This window comes from Bufo gargarizans, chromosome 3, assembly GCF_014858855.1.
Source record: "Bufo gargarizans isolate SCDJY-AF-19 chromosome 3, ASM1485885v1, whole genome shotgun sequence".
In the NCBI taxonomy this organism is placed as follows: domain Eukaryota; kingdom Metazoa; phylum Chordata; class Amphibia; order Anura; family Bufonidae; genus Bufo; species Bufo gargarizans.
Genome location: NC_058082.1, coordinates 591,069,658 through 591,093,273, shown reverse-complemented (window position 1 = coordinate 591,093,273; position 23,616 = coordinate 591,069,658). Strand labels below are relative to the sequence as shown.

Here is a 23,616-nt window from a genome sequence, read left to right as displayed (position 1 = left end):
ATTTTTTTGGAGGAAGGAAAAATTCATATAAAATAATAAAATATATTAGAAAATGAATTAAAATCAATTAAACATAAATAAATGAATAAATTGACTAAAAAGGAATTAAAAGCAATTACAAATTAATAAATTAATAAAAAAATAAGAAAATAACATGGTTGGTAGAATATAAGGTTTCCATACTTGATAGAGGAGATTATACTGGTGACAGGGACTGATGTGAGTGCACCCTCTGTACGGCGCTGTGGAATATGTCGGCACTATATAAATAGCAGATAATAGAATAAACAGGGCTAAATAATCATCACTCTGGGGAAGAAGATTGAACTGTACTTGTCCTGTCCAGGCTAAGACAGATGCATCGTCTTCACTCACGCCATGACAGCCGGGTATCTCACCAGCATCGTCTGTACATCAACAGGCGGACCTCACCTTTTCACACACTGCAGCCAGGACCTAGGGCCTCCCTCCCTCCATCTTATCACAGGCCTTATCTGGCCTTGGTGAATGCAGGGGAGATAATGACTCCTCTGCCCTCCTCCCCCCAGCAGTCATACTGCAGGTGAATCCATCTGTCATTGCTGGATTTAGCCCCAGGTATCAGTTGAGATATGGAATGTTATGTTAGTATAATAACCCTGATGGGGTAGTAATATACTGGGGGGAGCACTGACAGGAACTGGGAGTCATGGAGAAGGGCTCGCTAATTCTGTTATCTGCGAGTAAATAGAAAAATACCATTCTTTAATTTTTATTCTTTATTTTTATTTTTTTAAATACAACTTGCTGTAGGTGTTTTTGGAGACATTTATCACCCATAGAACTCAATTATCAGAAAAAGTGCTTGTGGAGGTTTTAATCAGACACTATTTACTTACTTTATAGTGGTATATTATTCATTCTTCATATGACGGTATTATTCAGTAACTGTATACTGCTTTTATCCTGTCACTGTATAGTATTATTATTCAGGTAATGTATGGTGGTACGATACAGTCATCATATGTCGGTATAATTACTCAGTAGCTGCATCCAGCTTTAATCAGTTACTGTATAGTGGTATATTATTCAGTCTCCATATGACGGTATTATTCAGTAACTCAATAAATTAAGGAATGTCGCACTAAGACACTGAAACCACACCAGGTGCTCCTGTGAATTGAGACCACTCTCTCAATACAGTAAATTATTTAAAATGAATAAACAGGGCACTCAAGGATAACAGAGACCAGGTACTATAAGCAAATATTAGCTTTTATTACTACAACGAAAAAAGTTGATAAAACAATGTAGCACAATGTATCACAAATATAACAGATAAAACTATGTATCATAAGGATTGTAACATGGGTAAGCTGTAGACAGAGTAAATTGTGTTTGATGACCAGCTGATAAATGTTCAAAAATGCGATCTAAATAGGCCTCTTAGTCCAATGGGAATGACTCCGAAAATAATGTCAGTATTTCATTAACTGCAGTATTTCAAATAAATATGGCGACGTCACGCCAAAGCAATCTAGGTAGCGGCGTCCCGCTCCTGAATAGCTTGCAAAGAGAGATAATCCGTTACCTTTCCTTCGACCTGTTGTTCATCCGATGATATTACTTTGAGCCTTCAGGTGTTTTTACTCCCAGAATATGCCTTTAGTTGTTTTTAGCACTATTCCATCAGGATATTGGGGTCGGCTCGTTTTTTCGGTTGCGGTCGGTTGGTTGGTAAATTCAATGTTTCAGTACAGCAATGGGGTGTAGCACCAGACGCGTTTCGGGGTTCAACCCCTTCCTCAGTTGCCACTGAGGAAGGGGTTGAACCCCGAAACGCGTCTGGTGCTACACCCCATTGCTGTACTGAAACATTGAATTTACCAACCAACCGACCGCAACCGAAAAAACGAGCCGACCCCAATATCCTGATGGAATAGTGCTAAAAACAACTAAAGGCATATTCTGGGAGTAAAAACACCTGAAGGCTCAAAGTAATATCATCGGATGAACAACAGGTCGAAGGAAAGGTAACGGATTATCTCTCTTTGCAAGCTATTCAGGAGCGGGACGCCGCTACCTAGATTGCTTTGGCGTGACGTCGCCATATTTATTTGAAATACTGCAGTTAATGAAATACTGACATTATTTTCGGAGTCATTCCCATTGGACTAAGAGGCCTATTTAGATCGCATTTTTGAACATTTATCAGCTGGTCATCAAACACAATTTACTCTGTCTACAGCTTACCCATGTTACAATCCTTATGATACATAGTTTTATCTGTTATATTTGTGATACATTGTGCTACATTGTTTTATCAACTTTTTTTGTTGTAGTAATAAAAGCTAATATTTGCTTATAGTACCTGGTCTCTGTTATCCTTGAGTGCCCTGTTTATTCATTTTAAATTATTCAGTAACTGTATGTTTGTTTTATCCTGTCACTGTACAGCAATATTATTTAGGTGATGTACGGAGGTATGACTCAGTAAATATATGGTGGTATGATTCAGTCATCATACGTTGGTATTAGTCAATGTACGGTATTAGGGTCCATTCACACGTCCGCGAATGGGTCCGCATCCGTTCCGCAATATCGGGAATGGGTGCGGACCCATTCATTCTCTATGGGGCTGGAAGAGATGCGGAGAGCACACTATGTGCTCTCCACATCCGCATTTCCGGAGCTCGGCCCCAAACTTCCGGGCTTTGGCTCTTTAAAAAAAATAGAACATGTCCTATTTTTGTACACAATTGCGGTCAAGAATAGGCAGTTCTATGGGGGGTGCCGGCCGGGTGTATTGTGGATACGCAATTTGCGGATCCGCAATACACTACGGACGTGTGAATGGACCCTTATTAGTAGCTATATGACCGCTTTAATCACTCACTTTATCCAGGTATTAAAGGGGAGTACAATACTGCAGCCCCCTCACACTTTACCAAGCACAGCGCCATACATTGCTTAGTATTGCAGCCCAGGCCCATTCACTTGAATGGTACTGAAATGCACAAAGTCCATATGACCAATGAACGTGACATCACCGGCTTAGGGTCCATTCACACGTCCGTAGAATGGGTCCGCACCCGTTCCGCAATTATCCAGAACTAGTGTGGACCCATTCAATCTCTATGAGGCCGGAAGAGATGCGGAGAGCACACTATGTGCTCTCCGCATCCGCATTTCCAGAGCGCGCCCCCGATCTTCCGCTCCGCAAGAAAATAGAGCATGTCCTATTCTTGTCCGCAATTGCGGGCAAGAATAGGCATTTCTGTGGGGGTGCCGGCCGGGTGTATTGCGGATCCGGGTGTATAGGGTCCATCTAAGGAAGAGGCTGCAGCGCTCACCAGAGCACATCGACCTCTTAAAACATCTGATTGGCAGGGGTGCCCGGAGTTGGACCCCCACTGATCAGATAAGGATAAGTCATCAATATTCTATCACTTGTAGAGCGTTATTATTCAGCCACTGTCTGCTGGTATAAACCATTCATCACACAGCAGTATTATTTTGTCACTGTATGGTAGTATTTAGTAACTGTATGGCGGCTTTAATTATTCAGTGTATAGCTGTATTATTTATTTTATGCACTTATATAGCGCTACTATATTCCTCAGAGATTTACAGACATTAGCATCATGCTGTCCCCAGTGGAGCTCACAATCTAAGTTTCCTATCAGTATGTCTTTGGAGTGTGGGAGGAAACCGGAGAACCCGGAGGAAACACACAAACTCGAACCCAGGACCTCAGCGCTGCAAGGCACCAGTGCTAACCACTGAGCCACCGTGCTGCCCATTCTGCATTGTATGGCGGTATTAGGACAGGAATGCCCACTAAACAAAATATATGCACTTCTGGCATACACGCTCTTCTATAGAAGTCGATGTATCCGTCAGGCTACGCTCACATCTGCGTTGTGCTGTCCGGTTTTGCAGCACGGGCTCTCAAAACCACAGCGCAACGTTTCAGTTTTGTCTCCAGCAGGGTTGCCAACTGTTCGTAACAATAGGCAGCTTTTTTCCTGTATCCGTGAAAAAAAAATAGATGGGTCCGTGATTTTTTTTGAGGCTGGTGGTATTTACTGGATTATTTGGTGGTAATACTCATCATTTTACAGCTGCCAGTAAATGCCGGTAACGAGTTCTTATCAGTATATTGAACTATCAGGGGTGCACCTAGCGTTTTTTCTGAATGAGGCGTAAACTGAAAGAACCCGCCATCCCCATTTCTTAACCTAACCCCTTCCCTTCAGCCCATGGCCCTTTGGCTGCACCCTCTTGCCCCTACCTGGTGCTGCCTGAGGCGATATTACCACCTGGCCTCATTGGTGGCGCCAATAGTATAGTAGTAGTATAGTATGTATGTACATATATAGTATGTATTACTATAGTGTTCATAATTTATTATGGTTTCCCAAATTGTCCGTAAAAAAAAATATTGGCTGTCCGTGATTTTGGGATAAATTGTCCAGAAAAAATAAAAAATTTGGTTGGCAACCCTGGTCCCCATTCATTGTCAATGGGGGCAAAACTGAACAAACTGGAACGGGGTGCACCAGAATGCATTCCAGTGCGGTTTTCTGCGTTCCCATGCAAGCAGCGTTTTTGTGTGCGGCATGGGAAACCGAAGAAACCGGATCCCCCACTAAAAACCATTGACACAAAAAAAAATAACGTATCCGGTGCCTCATTTTCAATATAATACAACCAGATTGGTTCTGAAAGGACGCAGCTAGGGCTGCAGTAAACGATTATTTCAGTAATCAAGTATTCTATCGATTATTTTTTACGATTAATTGAGTATTCTAATAAGAAAAAATGAATTAATAGACTGTTTTCCTTTATTGTTTTCCTTTATAAAAACTCAGACCCCCTGCCATCAGTCCCCAACACCCTTCTTTCACCTCTGTGCGATCAACCCAAGTGCATCAGTGCCCCCGTGCCATCAGCTCCGTTTCCCCAGTGCCTTCAGCTCTCCCCACCCCAGTGCCTTCAGCTTCACTCCCCCACCCCAGTGCCTCCAGCTCCGTTCCCCCAGTGCCTTCAGCTCTCCCCCACCCCAGTGCCTTCAGCTCCACTCCCCCACCCCAGTGCCTCCAGCTCCGTTCCCCCAGTGCCATCAGCCTCTCCATGCCATCCATTGCCATGTCCCCCACTCCCCCAGTGCCATCAGATCAGCCCGTCCATGTCCCCCAGTGCCATCAGCCTGTCCATGTCCCCCAGTGCTATCAGATCAGCCTGTCCATGTCCCCCAGTGCCATCAGATCAGCCCGTCCATGTCCCCCAGTGCCATCAGATCAGCCCCTCCATGTCCCCAGTGCCATCAGAGATCAGCCCCTCCATGTCCCCCAGTGCCATCAGATCAGCCCGTCCATGTCCCCCAGTGCCATCAGATCAGCCCCTCCATGTCCCCAGTGCCATCAGAGATCAGCCCCTCCATGTCCCCCAGTGCCATCAGATCAGCCCGTCCATGTCCCCCAGTGCCATCAGATCAGCCCCTCCATGTCCCCAGTGCCATCAGAGATCAGCCCCTTCATGTCCTCCAGTGCCATCAGATCAGCCCGTCCATGTCCCCCAGTGCCATCAGATCAGCCCGTCCATGTCCCCCAGTGCCATCACATCAGCCCCTTCATGTCCCCAGGGCCATCAGAGATCAGCCCCTCCATGTCCCCCAGTGCCATCAGATCAGCCCCTCCATGTCCCCCACTGCCATCAGTCAGCCCCTCCATGTCATCCATTATCGGCTGTCCCCCTTCAGTGCCATGTCCCCAGCGCCAGTGAAATAAAATACTTACCTTTCCTGTAGGGGCGCCGCTCCACAGCTCCTTCCTCTTCTTCTCCGCGCGCTGCACTGGATCCTGACGTCACACAGCGTCGGGTCATAGTGCGCGCTTACGTGCACCATGACCTGACGATGTGTCAGGATCCAGTGCAGCTCGATACGGGCCGGCGGGTGACCACGGAGCGCTTCACTCCCGCTCCGTGGTCATGTGACACAAACGAATCCTCGATGCAAAAAAATTAGCATCAATGATTTTTTTTGGGTCGAATTTTACTTGATTCAGTCGAGTAATCGTTTCAGCCCTAGACGCAGCCGGTTGTATTATTCAAACGGATGCATTTTGCTGTGGTTTTGAAATTCCATGCCGGACCTCAAAACCGGACAGCAAAAACGCATCTGAATGTGAAAATGGCCTTAAACACATCTAAAAATGGAAACATCCATCTTCGTATCTCAGGTAAGGAATTACTTCAAGTCTTGGCAGCAACAAATTCTAAGAATCGTTGACCCTTGTGAGTGTTGGTTCAGGGTATTTGCCTCACTGTTCACCTACATAGACCAGGCTTCAGCACTCCAGCTGTTGTGAAACTACAACTCCCATCATGCACACTTGCTCTGCTGTTCTCAAAACCTCCATAGAAGAGAATAGAGCATACTAAGAGTTGTAGTTGCTGACCAGGGATGAGCGAATCGACTTCAGATGAAACATTTTGAATACTGCAAAATTCGGATGAAACGTTTGAATACTGTACGGCGTGCTCGCTCCGTACAGTATTCAAACAAAGTATAATGGATTCGCTCATCCCTATTGCTGACCCATGACATACACACTCCATAAATGTAAATATAAACAGTGTAATGCTTAATTTCTCCTGTGGTGGCGCAGTAGAGCTGAACACCTACAGCAGCGGGACACCCTATTCATTGGCCTCATAACTTTAAAGGGAACCTGTCACCGGGATTTTGGGTATAGAGCTGAGGACATGGGTTGCTAGATGGCCGCTAGCACGTCCGCAATAACCAGTCCCCGTAGCTCTGTGTGCTTTTATTGTGTAAAAAAAACTATTTGATACATATGCAAATTAACCTGAGATGAGTCCTATCCCTGACTCATCTCACATACAGGACTCATCTCAGGCGAATTTGCATATGTATCAAATAGATTTTATTACACAATAAAAGCACAGAGCTATAGGGACTGGGTATTGCGGATGTGCTAGCGGCAATCTAGCAACCCATGTCCCCAGCTCTATACCAAAAAGGTTCCCTTTAACTCATTGTTACTGAATTACAGCCCCACCACCCTGTGGAAGCCTAAAACGTTATTCTATTTATTTTTGTTGTTGTTCATAAAGTTTTACAGTTCAAAGCATAACTCAGCTGCCAGCACTTCGTCTTAACTTCCGGGTTCCCTTGCATGGGTTGGGCAGGGTCAACCAATCAGGAGACAGGCTTTTTTACCATGTCAGAAATCTACCAATCGGAAGTCACCTATCCCAACGCCCGGTAGCCTCGTTAAGAGACAAGAGCGCGGATTGGCTTTTGTGTCCACTGACAGCAAAGCAAGGTTGGTAGGCGGGTTCAGGTTTGGTTTCACTATCAAGTCTCCATAGGAGTGCATGTGAGTTGTCTGTTGTGTTGTATCTGATGTCACCCAGCCTGTAATGGCGCCTGTCATGCATGTTCTGCTCTGCTGCCCTGTACTAGTCCTCTGCATGGGGTCAGGAGGGGTGTCACTGCTCCCTGGTATGGTGATACTGAGGGTTATCCTCCTGTGCTATTATACTGCAAGGGTTTGGTTAATCAATGCAATTAAAATATATTCTAAAAATATTTTAGATTTATAAAAAAAGATCCCTCCCAGAATGAAAAAAATATTAATAAATCTAGCAACTTGTTAAATTTTTTATTTTTCTGTCCAGAAGTTCTGTTCTAATGGGAAAGTTGGGTGACGACCAATATGGAAGCCATCAAAGCTGTAGAGGTTGTCAGAGTTTTTTTTTCTAAACACACGGCAAATGTGACATTCCGGAGACCGTGATACAGTAGAGCAGTCGTCACAATGTATCAGTATGTCGTGACACATTCTATTCAGCAAGTTCTCCTTCACATCTGGTTATGGGATACCCTGTAATGATGGACGGACTCGTTGTCAGGGACTTAAAGGGGCATGGCGTGGCATGTGCCCTGAGTACCGGGTGCCACCAAACCAGGGTATTTCTATAGAGGGCTCGGGCATCACTGCCTGCGGTGAAGAGAAGCCGGGCTATGACTCTGGTGGTCACCCAGCTTTTCCAGGATCAGATACAACTTGTTATGCAGAGACAGAAAGAGGGGTCCGGTAAAGATGGATGATCTTTTTTCCCCTCTCTTCTGGGAGGCGGGAGCTCTAATGGACGCCATATTGGTTGTCACCCAACTTTTCCAGAAACAGATATCCTTTCTTATATCAGATATGAATGATAAGTAGAAGAAGGGAAGGGATCGTGGACACGTATTTACCGGTGGTTTTCATTCATTTTTTCCTTCATAGTGAGCCCAGTGCTCCACGGTGCTTGATAGTCATGGTAGAATGGCTTGTTACCCCGACCTCTATGGGAGAAGAGGCGCAGGCAGCCCCCAAACCGCAGGGGTCTTAGCTTCAAATGGAAAAAATTAAGGTTAAAGTTATGGTGACCGTGGAGACCTCACCCAACGTTATACCTGTCATTTACGTATACTCGTACCAGACATTTGCAATTTGTGTTAATTGGGTGCTGGTAAATGTGTGTCTGATGGGCGAGATATATACCCAAAATGTGTCTACATATAAGACCTTCCGTCGTCCATAGGGGTATGTCCACTATATTAGATAAAGATATAATCTACATAAAGAGTGGACTCACTTTATAAATATTGTACATACTATTACTGTGCTGATCCTTAGTTACATCCTGTATTACTCCAGAGCTGCACTCACTATTCTGCTGGTGCAGTCACTGTATACATACATTACATTACTTATCCTGTACTGATCCTGAGTTACATCCTGTATTATACTCCAGAGCTGCACTCACTATTCTGCTGGTGGAGTCACTGTGTACATACATTACATGACTTATCCTGTACTGATCCTGAGTTATATCCTATTATACTCCAGAGCTGCACTCAGTATTCTGCTGGTGCAGTCACTGTGTACATACATTACATTACTCATCCTGTACTGATCCTGAGTTACATCCTGTATTATACTGCAGAGCTGCATTCACGATTCTGCTGGTGGAGTCACTGTGTACATACATTACATTACTTAGGCTACTTTCACACTAGCGTTCGGCTGTCCGCTCGTGAGCTCCGTTTGAAGGGGCTCACGAGCGGACCCGAACGCTTCCGTCCAGCCCTGATGCAGTCTGAATGGATGCGGATCCGCTCAGACTGCATCAGTCTGGCGGCGTTCAGCCTCCGCTCCGCTCGCCTCCGCACGGACAGGCGGACAGCTGAACGCTGCTTGCAGCGTTCGGGTGTCCGCCTGGCCGTGCGGAGGCGTGCGGATCCGTCCAGACTTACAATGTAAGTCAATGGGGACGGATCCGTTTGAAGATGCCACAATATGGCTCAATCTTCAAGCGGATCCGTCCCCCATTGACTTTACATTGAAAGTCTGGACGGATCCGTCTGAGGCTATTTTCACACTTAGCTTTTTTTTGCCAATTTAATGCAGACGGATCCGTTCTGAACGGAGCCTCCGTCTGCATTAATATGATCGGATCCGTTCAGAACGCTAGTGTAAAAGTAGCCTTATCCTGTACTGATCCTGAGTTACATCCTGTATTGTACTCCAGAGCTGCACTCACTATTCTGCTGGTGGAATCACTGTGTACATACATTACATTACTTATCCTGTACTGATCCTGAGTTACATCCTGTATTATACTCCAGAGCTGCACTCACTATTCTGCTGGTGCAGTTACTGTGTACATACATTACTTATCCTGTACTGATCCTGAGTTACATCCTGTATTATACTCCAGAGCTGCACTCACTATTCTGCTGGTGCAGTCACTGTGTACATACATTACATTACATTGCTTATCCTGTACTGATGCTGAGTTAGATCCTGTATTATACTCCAGAGCTGCACTCTGTAATGTATGTACACAGTGACTCCACCAGCAGAATGGTGAGCACAGCTCTGGTGTATTGCTTATGATGTAACTCAGGATCAGTACAGGATAAGTAATGTATGTACACAGTGACTCCACCAGCAGAATAGTGAGTGCAGCTCTGGAGTATAATACAGGATGTAACTAAGGATCAGTACAGGATAAGTAATGTATGTACATAGTGACTCCACCAGCAGAATAGTGAGTGCAGCTCTGGAGTATAATACAGGATATATTTCAGGATTAGTACAGGGTAGGTAATATATGTACATAGTGACTGTATTTGTAGGATATTGCTATAGGTAAAAATGGTCTTAGCTTTTAAAGAGGATATCCATATCGCCTCCTAGTTTTTATTGCAGTTTCCACATCCTCCACCCATTACAGATGCAGAGCCCCCGGACGTAGACCACTGCCTCCTTCACACATGTATGCAGGTGATCGGCAGCTCGGTATTCACAGAGACTCCTATTGGACAGCTTTGGTTTCTACATGGAGCGCTGTGATTGTGTATGTTGCTGTCTCTTTAAAGTGCATGCTTGAGATCACCTAGGGCAGTCAGCCCTGTATCTAATTGCATTGTGGCCCCCCAGGATTTGGCATCCTTGGCACCTGCACTGCCTGCCCCCCCAGCTACGCTCCTGTGTGCATTTATCATATCTAACCTTATTGAAGTAACGAGCACCTGGATAACCGGTGTGATGTGTGCAGCATGCAGTGATGTAGCAATCATTGCTGCTGACCCCTGGACAGACCATTGTGTGGCCCCTGGTGTACTGGGTATACCCGCCCTCGGTAAACATCGTCCTCGGAGCAGAGAAGTGCAGGCTGGAGGAGCGACACTTATACTGTGGGATTTTGCCAGGAAATGGGCTGATAAATTGTATATTTTCTCTTGAGTCCTGATCTATTCTCAAAGATTAGTGGTGTCTTCCATATACAGTTGGGGGACCCCTTTATAGCAATCAGTGCTCTGTGTTTTTTGTATTTTTTTTAATACAAAACTCCAAATCCCCTGCGTAGACGTAGAGGTAATAATAACATTCTCTCTACCTGCAGCCACCTCTAGAGGGAGCTCAACGCAAACTATCTAAACCTTGGACCCCATAGGGGACTCTATGCTGTATAGGGGACCACAAAGGGATTGAAAGCATGCACATACAGAGGGATAGCAACAAAGCCTTTACACGTTCATGTGTACCCTAAGAATGAGAGCCCACCCAAAAAATGCAGTGACCACCTTCTGTGACATTCATATGCCCTAATAGGACATATAAACAAGGGTAGTTCATACAGGCCATCATCTTAAAATTGAAACGTCATCTTTTAAAATGACGTTGTTTTAGGTCCATGATTCAACTTGTGTAGACCTAAAATGGTTTACTTTCAGCCACCACAAGGGGGAGCATGCTGCTTTAGTATTGAATTCAGGGGATGAGCTGTATGCAGGAAGCTCCCGAGGCTCCCCCTAGTGGTGGCTGTGAACAAACAGAAATGTATCGTTTAATTTTAAAGGGTTTCTACATCAACTGATAACCTTTCTCCATCCATTGTGTAGTGGATGGAGCTGCGTTATTCACTTTAATGGGAGCAGCACTGCAGTTACCAGCTCCGTCCACTACACAATGGGCTGGAACTACTCCTGAACAGCTGATTGCTGGGGGTGCTGGGTATTGGACTTCCACCAATCTGATGACCTATCCTCTGTGAAGGGAAGCAGGGAATTTGGAGCAGTGTGAGGGTCCATTCACATGTCCTCAAGTGTTTTGTGGTCTGCAAATTACAGATCCGCAAAACACGGATACTGGCCATGTGCGTTCCGCATTTTACGGACCTCACATGGCCGACCTTCTGATAGATTTGCCTATTCTTGTCCGTGGCTGCGAACAAGAATAGGACATGATCTATCTTTTTTTGCGGGGCCGCAGAACGGATCTACGCGCGGTGTGCTGTCCGCATCATTTGCGGTCCCATTGAAATGAATGGGTCCACACAGTTCCGCATTCATACGGACGTGTCAATGAACCGTCACAGAGAATAAGGCCTCATGCACACGACCGTTGTTTTGGTCCGCATCCGAGCTTGGATGCGGAACCTTTCACTTCAATGGGGCCGCAAAAGATGCGGACAGCACTCAGTGTGCTTTCTGCATCCGTTGCTCCGTTCCGTGGTCCGCAAAAAAAAACATAACCTGTCCTTTTCTTGTCCGTTTTGCGGAAAAGAATAGGCAGTTATATTAATGGCTGTCCGCGCTGTTCTGCAAATTGCGGAACGCACGCGGCCACCTTCCGTGTTGTGCGAATCCGCAATTTGTGGACCGCAAAACACCCAATGGTCGTGTGCATGAGGCTGTTCAAAGATAGAACATGTCCTATTATTGTCCACATAACGGACAAGGATAGGACTGTTCTATCAGGAGCCAGATGTTCCGTTCCGCAAAATACGGAATGTACATGGACGTCATCTGTATTTTTTGCGGATCCGTTTTTTGTGGACCGCAAAATACTGAAAAATCCATACGGTCGTGGGCAAGAGGCCTAAAGGGCATCTGTCAGCAGTTTTGTACCTATGACACCGGCTGACCTGTTACATGTGCACTTGGCAGCTGAAGACATCTGTGTTGGTCCCATGTTCACACGTGCCCGCATTGCTGAGAAAAATGATGTTCTAATATATGCAAATGAGCCTCTAGGAGCAACGGGGGCGTTACCATTACACCTAGAGGTTCTGCTCTCTCTGCAGCTGCCGCGCCCTCTGCACTTTAATTGACAAGATCAGGTACTGCGAAAGTGATCACACCTGGCCATGTCAATGAAAATTCGGAGGACGCAGCAGTTGCAGAGAGAGCAGAGCCTCTAGGTGTAATGACAACGCCCCCGTTGCTCCTAGAGGCTCATTTGCATATAATAAAACATCATTTTTCTCAGCAATGCGGGCACGTGTGAACATGGGACCAACACAGATGCCTTCAGCTGCCAAGCGCACATGTAGCAGGTTAGCCAGTGTCATAGCTACAAAACTGCTGACAGATGCCCTTTAGGGTCCATTCACACGTCCGTTGTTTTTTTCTCCTGATCTGTTCCGTTTTTTGCGGAACAGATCTGGACCAGTTGCGTACCCATTCATTTTCAATGGGTCCTGAAAAAAATCGGACATTGTGCTGTCCGATTTATTTTTTTCAGGACCCATTGAAAATGAATGGGTATGCAACTTGTCCAGATATGTTCCGCAAAAAACGGAACAGATCAGGAAAGAAACAACGGACGTGTGAATGGACCCTTAATCTGTGCAGAATTTTGGGCCTATTTACAAAAAATAAAATAAAAATCAATCAGTTTTTTGGGCTCCTGGTTCGGCGCGGCTCATACAGACTTCTGACTTTGACATTGGTTTTTCATTGTTTTACTTTTATGTTTTTTATTTTATTTTTTTCTATAAAGTAGGAATTTCATTCTGGACATAAGGGGGATTTATCTTCAGGGCCCCCCAACCTTTCACACCTATGTGGGATCTCTGAGTTAATGGCTGTGTTTGCCCGCCTCCATCTTTCAAGTCAGCGACCGTCATGCTCATAACCCTCTGCTACGTGTATTTGTGGCTGCGCTTCCGATCCCGCTACGCCGTACTGATCAGGCACTGTGTCGGCCGCTTCCACAGGACCAGCTCCTTCACTTTTTGCAGCCACGATCAGGAACGCGGGAGAAAGATCCATAGTGGACGACAAGGGCCCGGGGAGGAAAAGCTGTGCCTAAGAGTGGGCAACAAAGCCTTCTTCATTGACAACCGCCAGGTACTTCAGGCCTCTTTAAATCTCTGATGTGTTAAAGGACTATTCCTCTGATGATGATAATAAGGGGGGGGGGTGGACCCTCACCTTTCAGAAGAATGTGGTTCCCATGACTTCTTTGGTGAGCAGAATCGACAAATTGGGGTCACAGGACCTCTCAAATGCTAGATGAGCCATAAAGGTTTACCATGGGACTGCCTCTTTAAATTAGCTATGATGCCCTGAGATATGCATGCACCAATATGTCTGTAGTTTGCAGTTTTGCATAAATCACCTTTAACCATGAAAAATTGCACGACTTTGTAACATATTTTGTTTTGATTGCTCGGAATTTTCAAGATCTCTGCTTGCTGTCTGCATAAAAAAGTTGAGAACCACTTAAAGGGGTGCGCTAAAGTGACAGAGCAGTATGTGTTTTCTTTTCATTATACAAGAAATTAATACAGTGTTTTTTTTTCCGGTCTTGTGATTTCTTCTCTGACTTGCCCCGCCCCCATAGAAGGAACATGGCGGTAATTTAGGGGCGTGTCCCTGCAGTTCTACCAGTATCATACTGTACAAGGACACGCCCCCAACTGGTAACTCCCAGCTTACAGGCATACAGAGTGCATGTGCTGTAGACACAATGGGGAGGGGGGGGGGGGGATTTAGCAAGACCTCGCCGGAGGGAGATGTACCTAATTTATTAAGAGGAATTCCTCTTAATAAATTGGTTATTTCGGTGGCCCTCCGGGTGCCAGAAATTAAAATTTAAGCGTAGACTTGACCTGTAATTTCTGGCGCAAATTAGAGTAAATCTGGCGGGCTGTGGGATGCTCCGCCCCTCCCGTTAAGTCACACCCCTTTACACATCACTTCGCAACTGGGGCGTGTGCCCTAAGTTACAACTTTTTAACGCTAGTTTTGTGGCGTAAAAACTTTAAAAAACTCCCCCAAAGAAATAGTTTTGTTCGAATGACTGGCATGTTCCAAGGGGGCGGGGCCAGCCTGAGGGAAGATCACATGATCAGCAGATGAAGGGGGAGTCACAGCCAAAACTGAGTATGGAAAGTAACTGGGAACAAATATATTGCGCTATCTTTCCGTCTGACCGGACTACCCCTTTAAAGAGGAGCTGTCCTCTCTCCTGACATGTCTGTTTTAGTAACTACTTGCATTCCCCAAAGAATAACAATTCTAGATTATATATGTTATAGATCCCATTATTATTCCTACTAGAAATTTATGAATGAACTGCCAATGTTTGCAATATAGGTCCAGCTGGGTCTTTTACCAGTTGGGGGGCGTGTCCCTGTACAGTCTGACACTATCCAATCAGTACTGCCTGTGTTGGACTGTGGAGGGGCACAACCCACAACTGGTAAGGGTCCATTCACACGTCCGTAATTTGGGTCCGCATTCATTCCGCAATTTGCGGACCCATTCACTTTCAATAGGGCTGGAATGAATGCGAATCCGCTTTTCTGGGATCCGCATTTGCTTTTTCGGGATCCGCAATTCCGTTCCTGAAAAAAATAGAACATGTCCTATTCTTGTCCGCAATTGCGGACCAGTAAAGGCATTTTCTATTATAGTGTCTGCGATGTGCGGACCGCAAATTGCGGATCGCACATTGCAGGTGTCCATGTTTTGCGGATGCGCAACTTACGGACGTGTTAATGGACCCTAACTCTGTGCAGGTGTCCATGTTTTACGGATGCGCAACTTACGGACGTGTTAATGGACCCTAACTCCCGGCCAGACCTCCATTGCAAACTGCTACTACTTGATTCATAAATGTCTAGCAGGAATAGTAGAGAAACGGCATGAATGAATTGCTAATGTTTGCACTATAGGTCCAGCTGGGGCTTACCAGTTGGGGGGCGTGTCCCTGCACAGTCTGACACTATCCAATCAGTGCTGCCTGTGTCGGACTGTGGAGGAGCACAACCCACAACTGGTAACTCCCGGCCGGACCTCCTTTACAAACTGCTAGTATTTGATTCATGAACGTCTAGTAGGAATAATAGAGGATCGGCACGACATAGAGTCAGAAGAATTGATGCTCCAGAATTGTTATTCCTTCGGGAATGCAAGTAGTTACTAAAACAGACATGTCGGGAGGATTGCACGTCCTGTCTGATGCTGGTGTTTATTCCAGATGCAACGTTTTGGCCAAAGAGCTTGACAAAGGCTCTTCCTTCTTTTTGGATTGTCAGGTGGTTATGGGAAAGCTGGCCTCTTTCCCAGGGGGCGTGCACCCATCACCTATGCACTAGGAGTGCTGTCGTTATCTATACTGAATAGGATTTGTCAGGAGCGGGGACAGCCCTTCTTTAGAGACCTCTTTAGTTTACGTTACAAATTGCAGGTCCAAACCCTGAGGCTGCACTACTGAGAGATTCCGATGACATCATGTCTTCTTCTGACGTCATTCGGGGTGCAGTGTTGTACTATGCATTTAATGACATCATGCATAACACCTTACAGAGATCAGAAGGGGACATAGTATCAGAATCCCTCAGTAGTCGCATCTGTTCTTATGACTGTATGTTGTGACATTCCTCTATTATTCCTGCTAGAAGTTTATGAATGAATTACTAGCAGTGTGCAATGGAGGCCCAGCTGGGTGTTACCAGTTGGGGGTCTGTCCCTGCACAGACTGACACTGACAGCACTGATTGGATAATATCAGACTGTAGGGACACGCCCCCAACTGGAAACAATCCAGCTGGACCTTTATTGCAAACGCATTTGGCCTGTATTTTCAAGCGCTCATTGCTTGCTGCTCCTGACAGATCTGGAATTATAATGGTGAATGGATTTACAGAGCAGTAACGTCGAATCCATCAACAGCAACTTGCTGACAGTTTCCTGAAAGAGCAAAATGGATCAGTTTCAGCACAGCAGTGATAGCCTATTGATTTTCCACCTGTAGTCTACTGCTGACTTTTGCTCCACTTCCAAGTCCAGGGGCCACAGGTGGGCACCGTGGTAGCATGCAGCAGCGTGATGTGTGGTTAGAAGCGCAGGTGTATGATGTCTGATGCAGCACGCACACAGTGTATATTATGGAGGGCTCATCCTCTTTACGGTATTGACTTTGGCTTCCATTACCTCTCATTTCCCATGTCTCTTTTTGCAGCTCTTTGAAGATCTGAACAAGTGGAGCCTGTTGCTGAGCCCCCGCAGTGATAGTCATCTCGGAGTCAGGAGGATCGCCTTTATTACAGAGAGCGCTTCATTACCCAGTGAAACCTTATCAGCTGCTTCGCACTCTCCCAAAAAGGTGACCCGCCCCTCCTCCCCCCCAAATACTCAGATCCTTTGTCTTCTCTTCCCATCCCTGGTGTTGTGTAAACCTGTAAATCCAAACCTCATGTAAACATAGAAGAACAGGGACAGGGATCCGAAAATCATCTTACGCCATTTATATGGGATGATTATTGATATGAAGCGCCTGGTAATAAATGGCGTAACTGACCGTGTACAATGTGTTCATCAGATGCAAAATTCATTATTTAACGGGCAAGTTCACCGTATAGAATGAATCTACATCAAACGTTGTCACCGTGAACATACATGCATCACTTATCCCTTTTTGGGATAACCTCCGGAACTCCAGCTGTGGTGAAACTACGACTCCCAGCATGCTCCATTCATGGAATTCTGAGAACAGCCAAGCAAATGTGCATATTGGGAGTTGTAGTTTTACCACAGCTGGAGTACCGGAGGTTAGCCATCGCTGACTTATTCTGTACTGATCCTGAGTTACATCCTGTATTATACTCCAGAGCTGCACTCACTATTCTGCTGGTGCAGTCACTGTGTACATACATTACATTACTTATCCTGTACTGATCCTGAGTTACATCCTGTATTATACTCCAGAGCTGCACTCACTATTCTGCTAGTGCAGTCACTGTGTACATACATTACATTACTTATCCTGTACTGATCCTGAGTTACATCCTGTATTATACTCCAGAGCTGCACTCACTATTCTACTGGTGCAGTCACTGTGTACATACATTACATTACTTATCCTGTACTGATCCTGAGTTACATCCTGTATTATACTCCAGAGCTGCACTCACTATTCTGCTAGTGCAGTCACTGTGTACATACATTACATTACTTATCCTGTACTGATCCTGAGTTACATCCTGTATTATACTCCAGAGCTGCACTCACTATTCTACTGGTGCAGTCACTGTGTACATACATTACATTACTTATCCTGTACTGATCCTGAGTTACATCCTGTATTATACTCCAGAGCTGCACTCACTATTCTGCTAGTGCAGTCACTGTGTACATACATTACATTACTTATCCTGTACTGATCCTGAGTTACATCCTGTATTATACTCCAGAGCTGCACTCACTATTCTACTGGTGCAGTCACTGTGTACATACATTACATTACTTATCCTGTACTGATCCTGAGTTACATCCTGTATTATACTCCAGAGCTGCACTCACTATTCTGCTGGTACAGTCACTGTGTACATACATTATTTATCCTGTACTGATCCTGAGTTACATCCTGTATTATACTCCAGAGCTGCACTCACTATTCTGCTGGTGCAGTCACTGTGTACATACATTACATTACTTCTTCTGTACTGATCCTGAGTTACATCCTGTATTATACTTCAGAGCTGCACTCACTATTCTGCTGGTGCAGTCACTGTGTACATTACAATACTTATCCTGTACTGATCCTGAGTTACATCCTGTATTATACTCCAGAGCTGCACTCATTATTCTGCTGGTGCAGTCACTGTGTACATACATCACATTACTTATCCTGTACTGATCCTGCGTTACATCCTGTATTATACTGCAGAGCTGCACCCACTATTCTGCTGGTGGAGTTGCTTTATACATACATTACATTACTTTTACTTGGGTTGAACTTGAGTTAGAGTCTGTATTATACTCTAGCACTGCATTCACAATTCCTCCGACTTCAGAGCTGAATTCCCTCTGTAGTCCTTACTGTACATGGCTTGCTCTGTTGATTTGCATTAAGCCCTCCTAATGCAGTTAAAAAAAAATTGTATTTGTTTTTTACTCCCTGCCTTCCCGGAGCCATAACCTTTTTATTTTTCATTTCATGTAGTCATATGAGGACTTGTTTTTTGCCTCCATTTAATATTGCATACAGTGCAGCGGGAAGCTGAAAATATTCCTAATCGGGATGGAATTGGTAAAAAATAAAATATACAATTTGTGGCGATACCAATGGCTTGAGCATATGACCATTAGATTGCTTATACTATTGGTATGGTCTGCCTCCATTGTGTCCTTATGGTACAAAGCAGCCGCTGTGTGTGATGATCCGTCCCGCCCGGGGAAGCCTTCTCAGGACACAATGGTCTTTGAATGGAGCCTCTTGTTTGGGGCAAGGCTAGCTTCCTCCACTTTGATGCTCATGTCTCAGGAAGGTCTGGTCCTTGTTTACCTTCTAGCCTGAGTGCACGGGAAGCGTCTCTTGTACCTGGGCTGCCATGCGACATAACAGGGCTTTGATCAGGTTACCCAGTCCTTGTTTTGGTTGTTCTACATCTCATGTCCTGACCTTATTGGTTATGGAGGATGCAATTAGTTGCAGAACGGGAACTTGATCAGGAGAATATGATTTCAGGCTGAGAAGCTCTCACGTTACCTTCACGCATACAGTGATTCCTGAGATACATGATACTGCCCTTAGCTAGGACTTCCATCACCTGGGTGGACTCAGTTTGGTGCCCTTGCTTGTATCTGAATACCCCTGCCAATATGTGTTTTTGGCACCCAGCACATAGCACAATTTCCCATCCAGCACCCTCTAGCTACACCCATCCTACTGCCTGCATTGCCTTTTGCTCTCAGTTGATACTTAGAAGGGTATCGTTTAAAGGGGTTGGACCACAAAAAATATTCTACCTTTTTCAGACCAGCACCTGGATCTGAATACTTTTCTAATTGCATGTTATTAAAACATTTAGAACAGCCACTGAGCTATTCAATGAAATGTATCTGTATAGCGCCACCTGCTGTTTGTTCTTTTCCTTTTTTTTTGTTTGTTTTTGTCCATCTCGCTGAGGTGGTCGCACACGCTCAGTTTAAATCTTCAACTGTCACAAGCCTTATCTTCTGTTAGAAGAGGTGGCAGGTACAGGGAAAGACCTGCAGCAGAAAGGACATGCCCCCCCTGAGCTGACAGTCTGAAATAAATCTAGCAGAACAATAGCAGCAATTAATGAGGAGATCTCTGGATCCATGTGAGGTACAGGGCTGGTTCTAGCTTTATTAGACAGAGATTGTTGTGTACTATATACAGTTTTTTTTACCTCAATCATGGCATATCCCCTTTAACCACCTAACTGTTCTACACGAACTCAGCTCGGGCAGTAGGAAAAGTACTTAACTGTTCTACACGGGCTCAGCTCGTGCAGAAGTGGAATGGCGGCTTTAGCTGCTGATATCTAAACATATTGCTGTAATTCTGCTATTGTATGAAAGCTTTGGAATGCCAGCTTTCAATCAATACAAAGCCCATATCTGTAACTGGTACCAAACCAGAGATATGAGCAGTTAAAGCTGCCCCCTCCGCCAGTCTGGAGGAGGAGAGAAAAAAACTGTAAAAATATATAGAAATGTGGTATTATAATCACTGTATGGACCCACATAATAAAATTATGATATTTTTACCACACAAAAAAATCCACAAAATCATCCACTAAAAATAAAATAATAAAAGTTATTTGATACACTATATATACCCCAAAATGGTTCCTAAAAAAAAAAAAAAAAAACTACCACTAATCGCACAAAATAAAAAAATATAGAAGAAAAAATTAAAAAGTTAGCACTGCTGGGACAAAAAGGGAGAAAATATTACTGGTCCTTAAGGCTGATATAAAAAAAAATGGCAGCACAACTTTACACATATAAGCAGTAAAGCTGAGAAATGGGGATCATTCTAAATTAAAGTGGTATTATACCTACTATAAATGGAAAAATGGAAGCTCTTAGCGCACATTTTTGATCAAACGTGTGTCGGGCCCATCTACCAGGTGTCAAGGTGGCTTCCGCAGATGGGTCCCTAACACTAACATACCGCCTCTCTTGGACTTGCCTAAGCCTGGTCCTTAAGGCTAAAATCTGAAGGTCAGACCCAGATTTTTGCCGCAGCAAATGTTTCCGCTGTGTGAACAGACCCTAACGCTCTGATGGCTAACCTTCGGCACTCCGGCTGTGATAAAACTACGACTCCCAAGATCTACACTGGCTTGGCTGTTCTCAGAACTCCATAGAAATGAGTGGAGCATGCTGGGAGTCATAGTTTCACCCCAGCTGGAGTGCCGGAGGTTAGCCATCGCTGCGCCTAACCCGTGTATATGTTAGCATGTGCCATCTGTGAACACTATGGTATCTTGCATGCCAATCCTCCATAGCGCCGCACTAGTTATCATATGTGGCATGCTCTCCCTTTCACGTTTTACTAGATGTCCTAATCTCACAAGGTTCTTCTTCCCGTTCTTCTGCTAGGTCCAGAAGCTCTCTGAATACTGTTTACCTCTGGCTCTGTACCATGGAGACTCTTCAAGGTTACTGGCGGAAGCGAGCGTAGATAACTTCAGCGAGCTGGGTATAGCATTCATGGAAGATCGCCTGCAGATGGACAATGGATCACTTCCTCAGAAGATAACCTGTAAGCTCCTGTCCTCCTAACTAGTCAGGTCTAAAGCAATTGATGATGGCAGGGGGACCCGAGGCACCACTTTTACCTCAGCCCTCACGGGTTGCAAGTGAATTGGTAGCTGCTGCTTTCTTCTCACTTCATGTACTTAAACACATTAACATGAGAACGCAGCATTTTCTGATACCAGAAGGTTTCTATTCTGGGCAGTGAATCAGATGACCCTCCTGTGGGTGCAGTGCGAGCTCCGCACAGTGGTCCTCTGTCTACTAATCTTATACTACAGTTACTCAGAAATATTCCGGTCAGATGATTGTGTTTAGTATGTCCCGGGGTCTGTTTCTGAGAAAATTCCTAGGAGCGGTCACCCTGTCCAAGGAGAAGTCTACCGGGAGCCTAGACCCTCTCGGCAAGGTGGTAAGATACCTGTTTAGGTTGTTAGTTCTGTATGCCAAAAAGATCAAACTTGACCCAGGAACCTCCAAAACAACCAGGATCATGCAATTTTGGGTGAGATTTGCCAACCCCTTGTTCCGGTTCCTGGAATAGTCCTGGCAAAATCTAGACTGTTGGCATGTAGGTAACATCTGTGGTTTCAAGGGGTTGTCCAGGATATTTTTTTTTTAAATGTCCCTCATCGCTCTCCAGTGGAACCTGTGAAGAGATCTACTCCTTGCCGCTCCATTTGGGCTCTGTGGCTCCCAGGCTATCTGCACCACTCTTCTGGGTCCTGCTGCTGCACCACTGACATTTCCTCAAGCAGTACTCCAGTGGGAACATATCACCACTGAGACCAATCAATGGCTTCAGCAGTGCATTTGACCGTGTCCACGCAGCAACCATGAGTCTGGTGAAGACAGCTTAGGAGCCAAGGACCCCGAATGGTTGGGATGCAGGTAAGTCTAGATCTATTCACAGAAACTACCGGAAGGAGGGGTGCAGGGGCTTAAAAAAGTCCCGGAAAACCATTTTACAGGGAATACCCGTCTTATAAAGCCTTTGCTATCTCAAATGTTTTTTGAAAGGACAGGTACACTGGGAAAGTGCAGCACACTAATATCTGGGAAATGGATGACCTATCAGTAGGATAATCCATCACGTTATAATCATGAGGACTGACCTATGGGACCACCATCTATCCTGGGAATTAAGAGGACTCAGCAGTGATTCGGCATAGTGGCCCCTTCACTGCTTTTCCCTGAGCTCCCGACCACCCGCCGCACAGGGAAGGACCGTAGAGGGACAAAGCATTGAATCCACACTAAAAACACAAATGGCCGATGCAGAGCAAGTAAAAGCAAAAGTGACGAAAACAAGTCCCTTATCCATTCCTGTGATACAGATGAAGTAGTCATTACATAAAGAGATACAGGACTATAAAGCTGATTGCCGTAGGTGATATCTCGGCTATAGGGCGGTCATATACATTGGCTATCTCTTCTGGCTCCCCCATACATATATCCATGGGGAGAGAGGAGAAAGCCGCTGCCGGACACTTGTGGTGGCGGCTTATTTCCCAGGAGGACAAAAGGATTTGGCAAAAATAATCATTCCTGAGAATAGGCTAAATACTGGAATAAATAATAGAGGGTCCAGCACTGAACCTTGGGGTCACCATTTATAACCTGGGACCATTCTGAATAGGAATCATTGACCACAACTCTCTGGACACGGTCCTTCAGCCAGTTTTCAATCCAATTACAAACTATACTTTCCAAGCCTATAGACCTTACTTTACCTATTAAACGTCTATGAGGGACAGTATCAAAAGCCTTTGCAAAATCCAGAAACACTACATCCACAGCCGCCCCTCTGTCCAGGCTACTAGTGACCTCACTACATCCACAGCCGCCCCTCTGTCCAGGCTACTGGTGACCTCACTACATCCACAGCCGCCCCTCTGTCCAGGCTACTAGTGACCTCACTACATCCACAGCCGCCCCTCTGTCCAGGCTACTAGTGACCTCACTACATCCACAGCCGCCCCTCTGTCCAGGCTACTACTCACCTCACTACATCCACAGCCGCCCCTCTGTCCAGGCTACTAGTGACCTCACTACATCCACAGCCGCCCCTCTGTCCAGGCTACTAGTGACCTCACTACATCCACAGCCGCCCCTCTGTCCAGGCTACTGGTGACCTCACTACATCCACAGCCGCCCCTCTGTCCAGGCTACTGGTGACCTCACTACATCCACAGCCGCCCCTCTGTCCAGGCTACTACTCACCTCACTACATCCACAGCCGA

The 23,616-nt window shown here is 45.3% G+C and overlaps 1 protein-coding gene across 4 annotated transcripts in view; it reads left to right on the top strand.

Moving 5' to 3' along the window:
* The first annotated feature begins 7,347 nt into the window (after window positions 1-7,347).
* Window positions 7,348-23,616, top strand: part of LOC122932980 (biotin--protein ligase-like) — a 176,383-nt gene continuing 160,114 nt past the window's right edge. Inside the window, exons 1-4 of one of the 4 annotated variants that reach the window (XM_044287682.1) lie at window positions 7,348-7,388; window positions 13,353-13,699; window positions 16,821-16,964; window positions 21,218-21,380. In XM_044287682.1, coding sequence (XP_044143617.1) covers window positions 13,475-13,699; window positions 16,821-16,964; window positions 21,218-21,380 — 532 coding nt within the window. In that variant the 5' untranslated portion in view covers window positions 7,348-7,388; window positions 13,353-13,474. Of the gene's footprint in view, window positions 7,389-8,472; window positions 8,601-10,314; window positions 10,420-13,349; window positions 13,700-16,820; window positions 16,965-21,217; window positions 21,381-23,616 lie in introns of those variants that run through there. The other 3 variants (XM_044287683.1, XM_044287685.1, XM_044287684.1) reach the window with 3 other exon arrangements.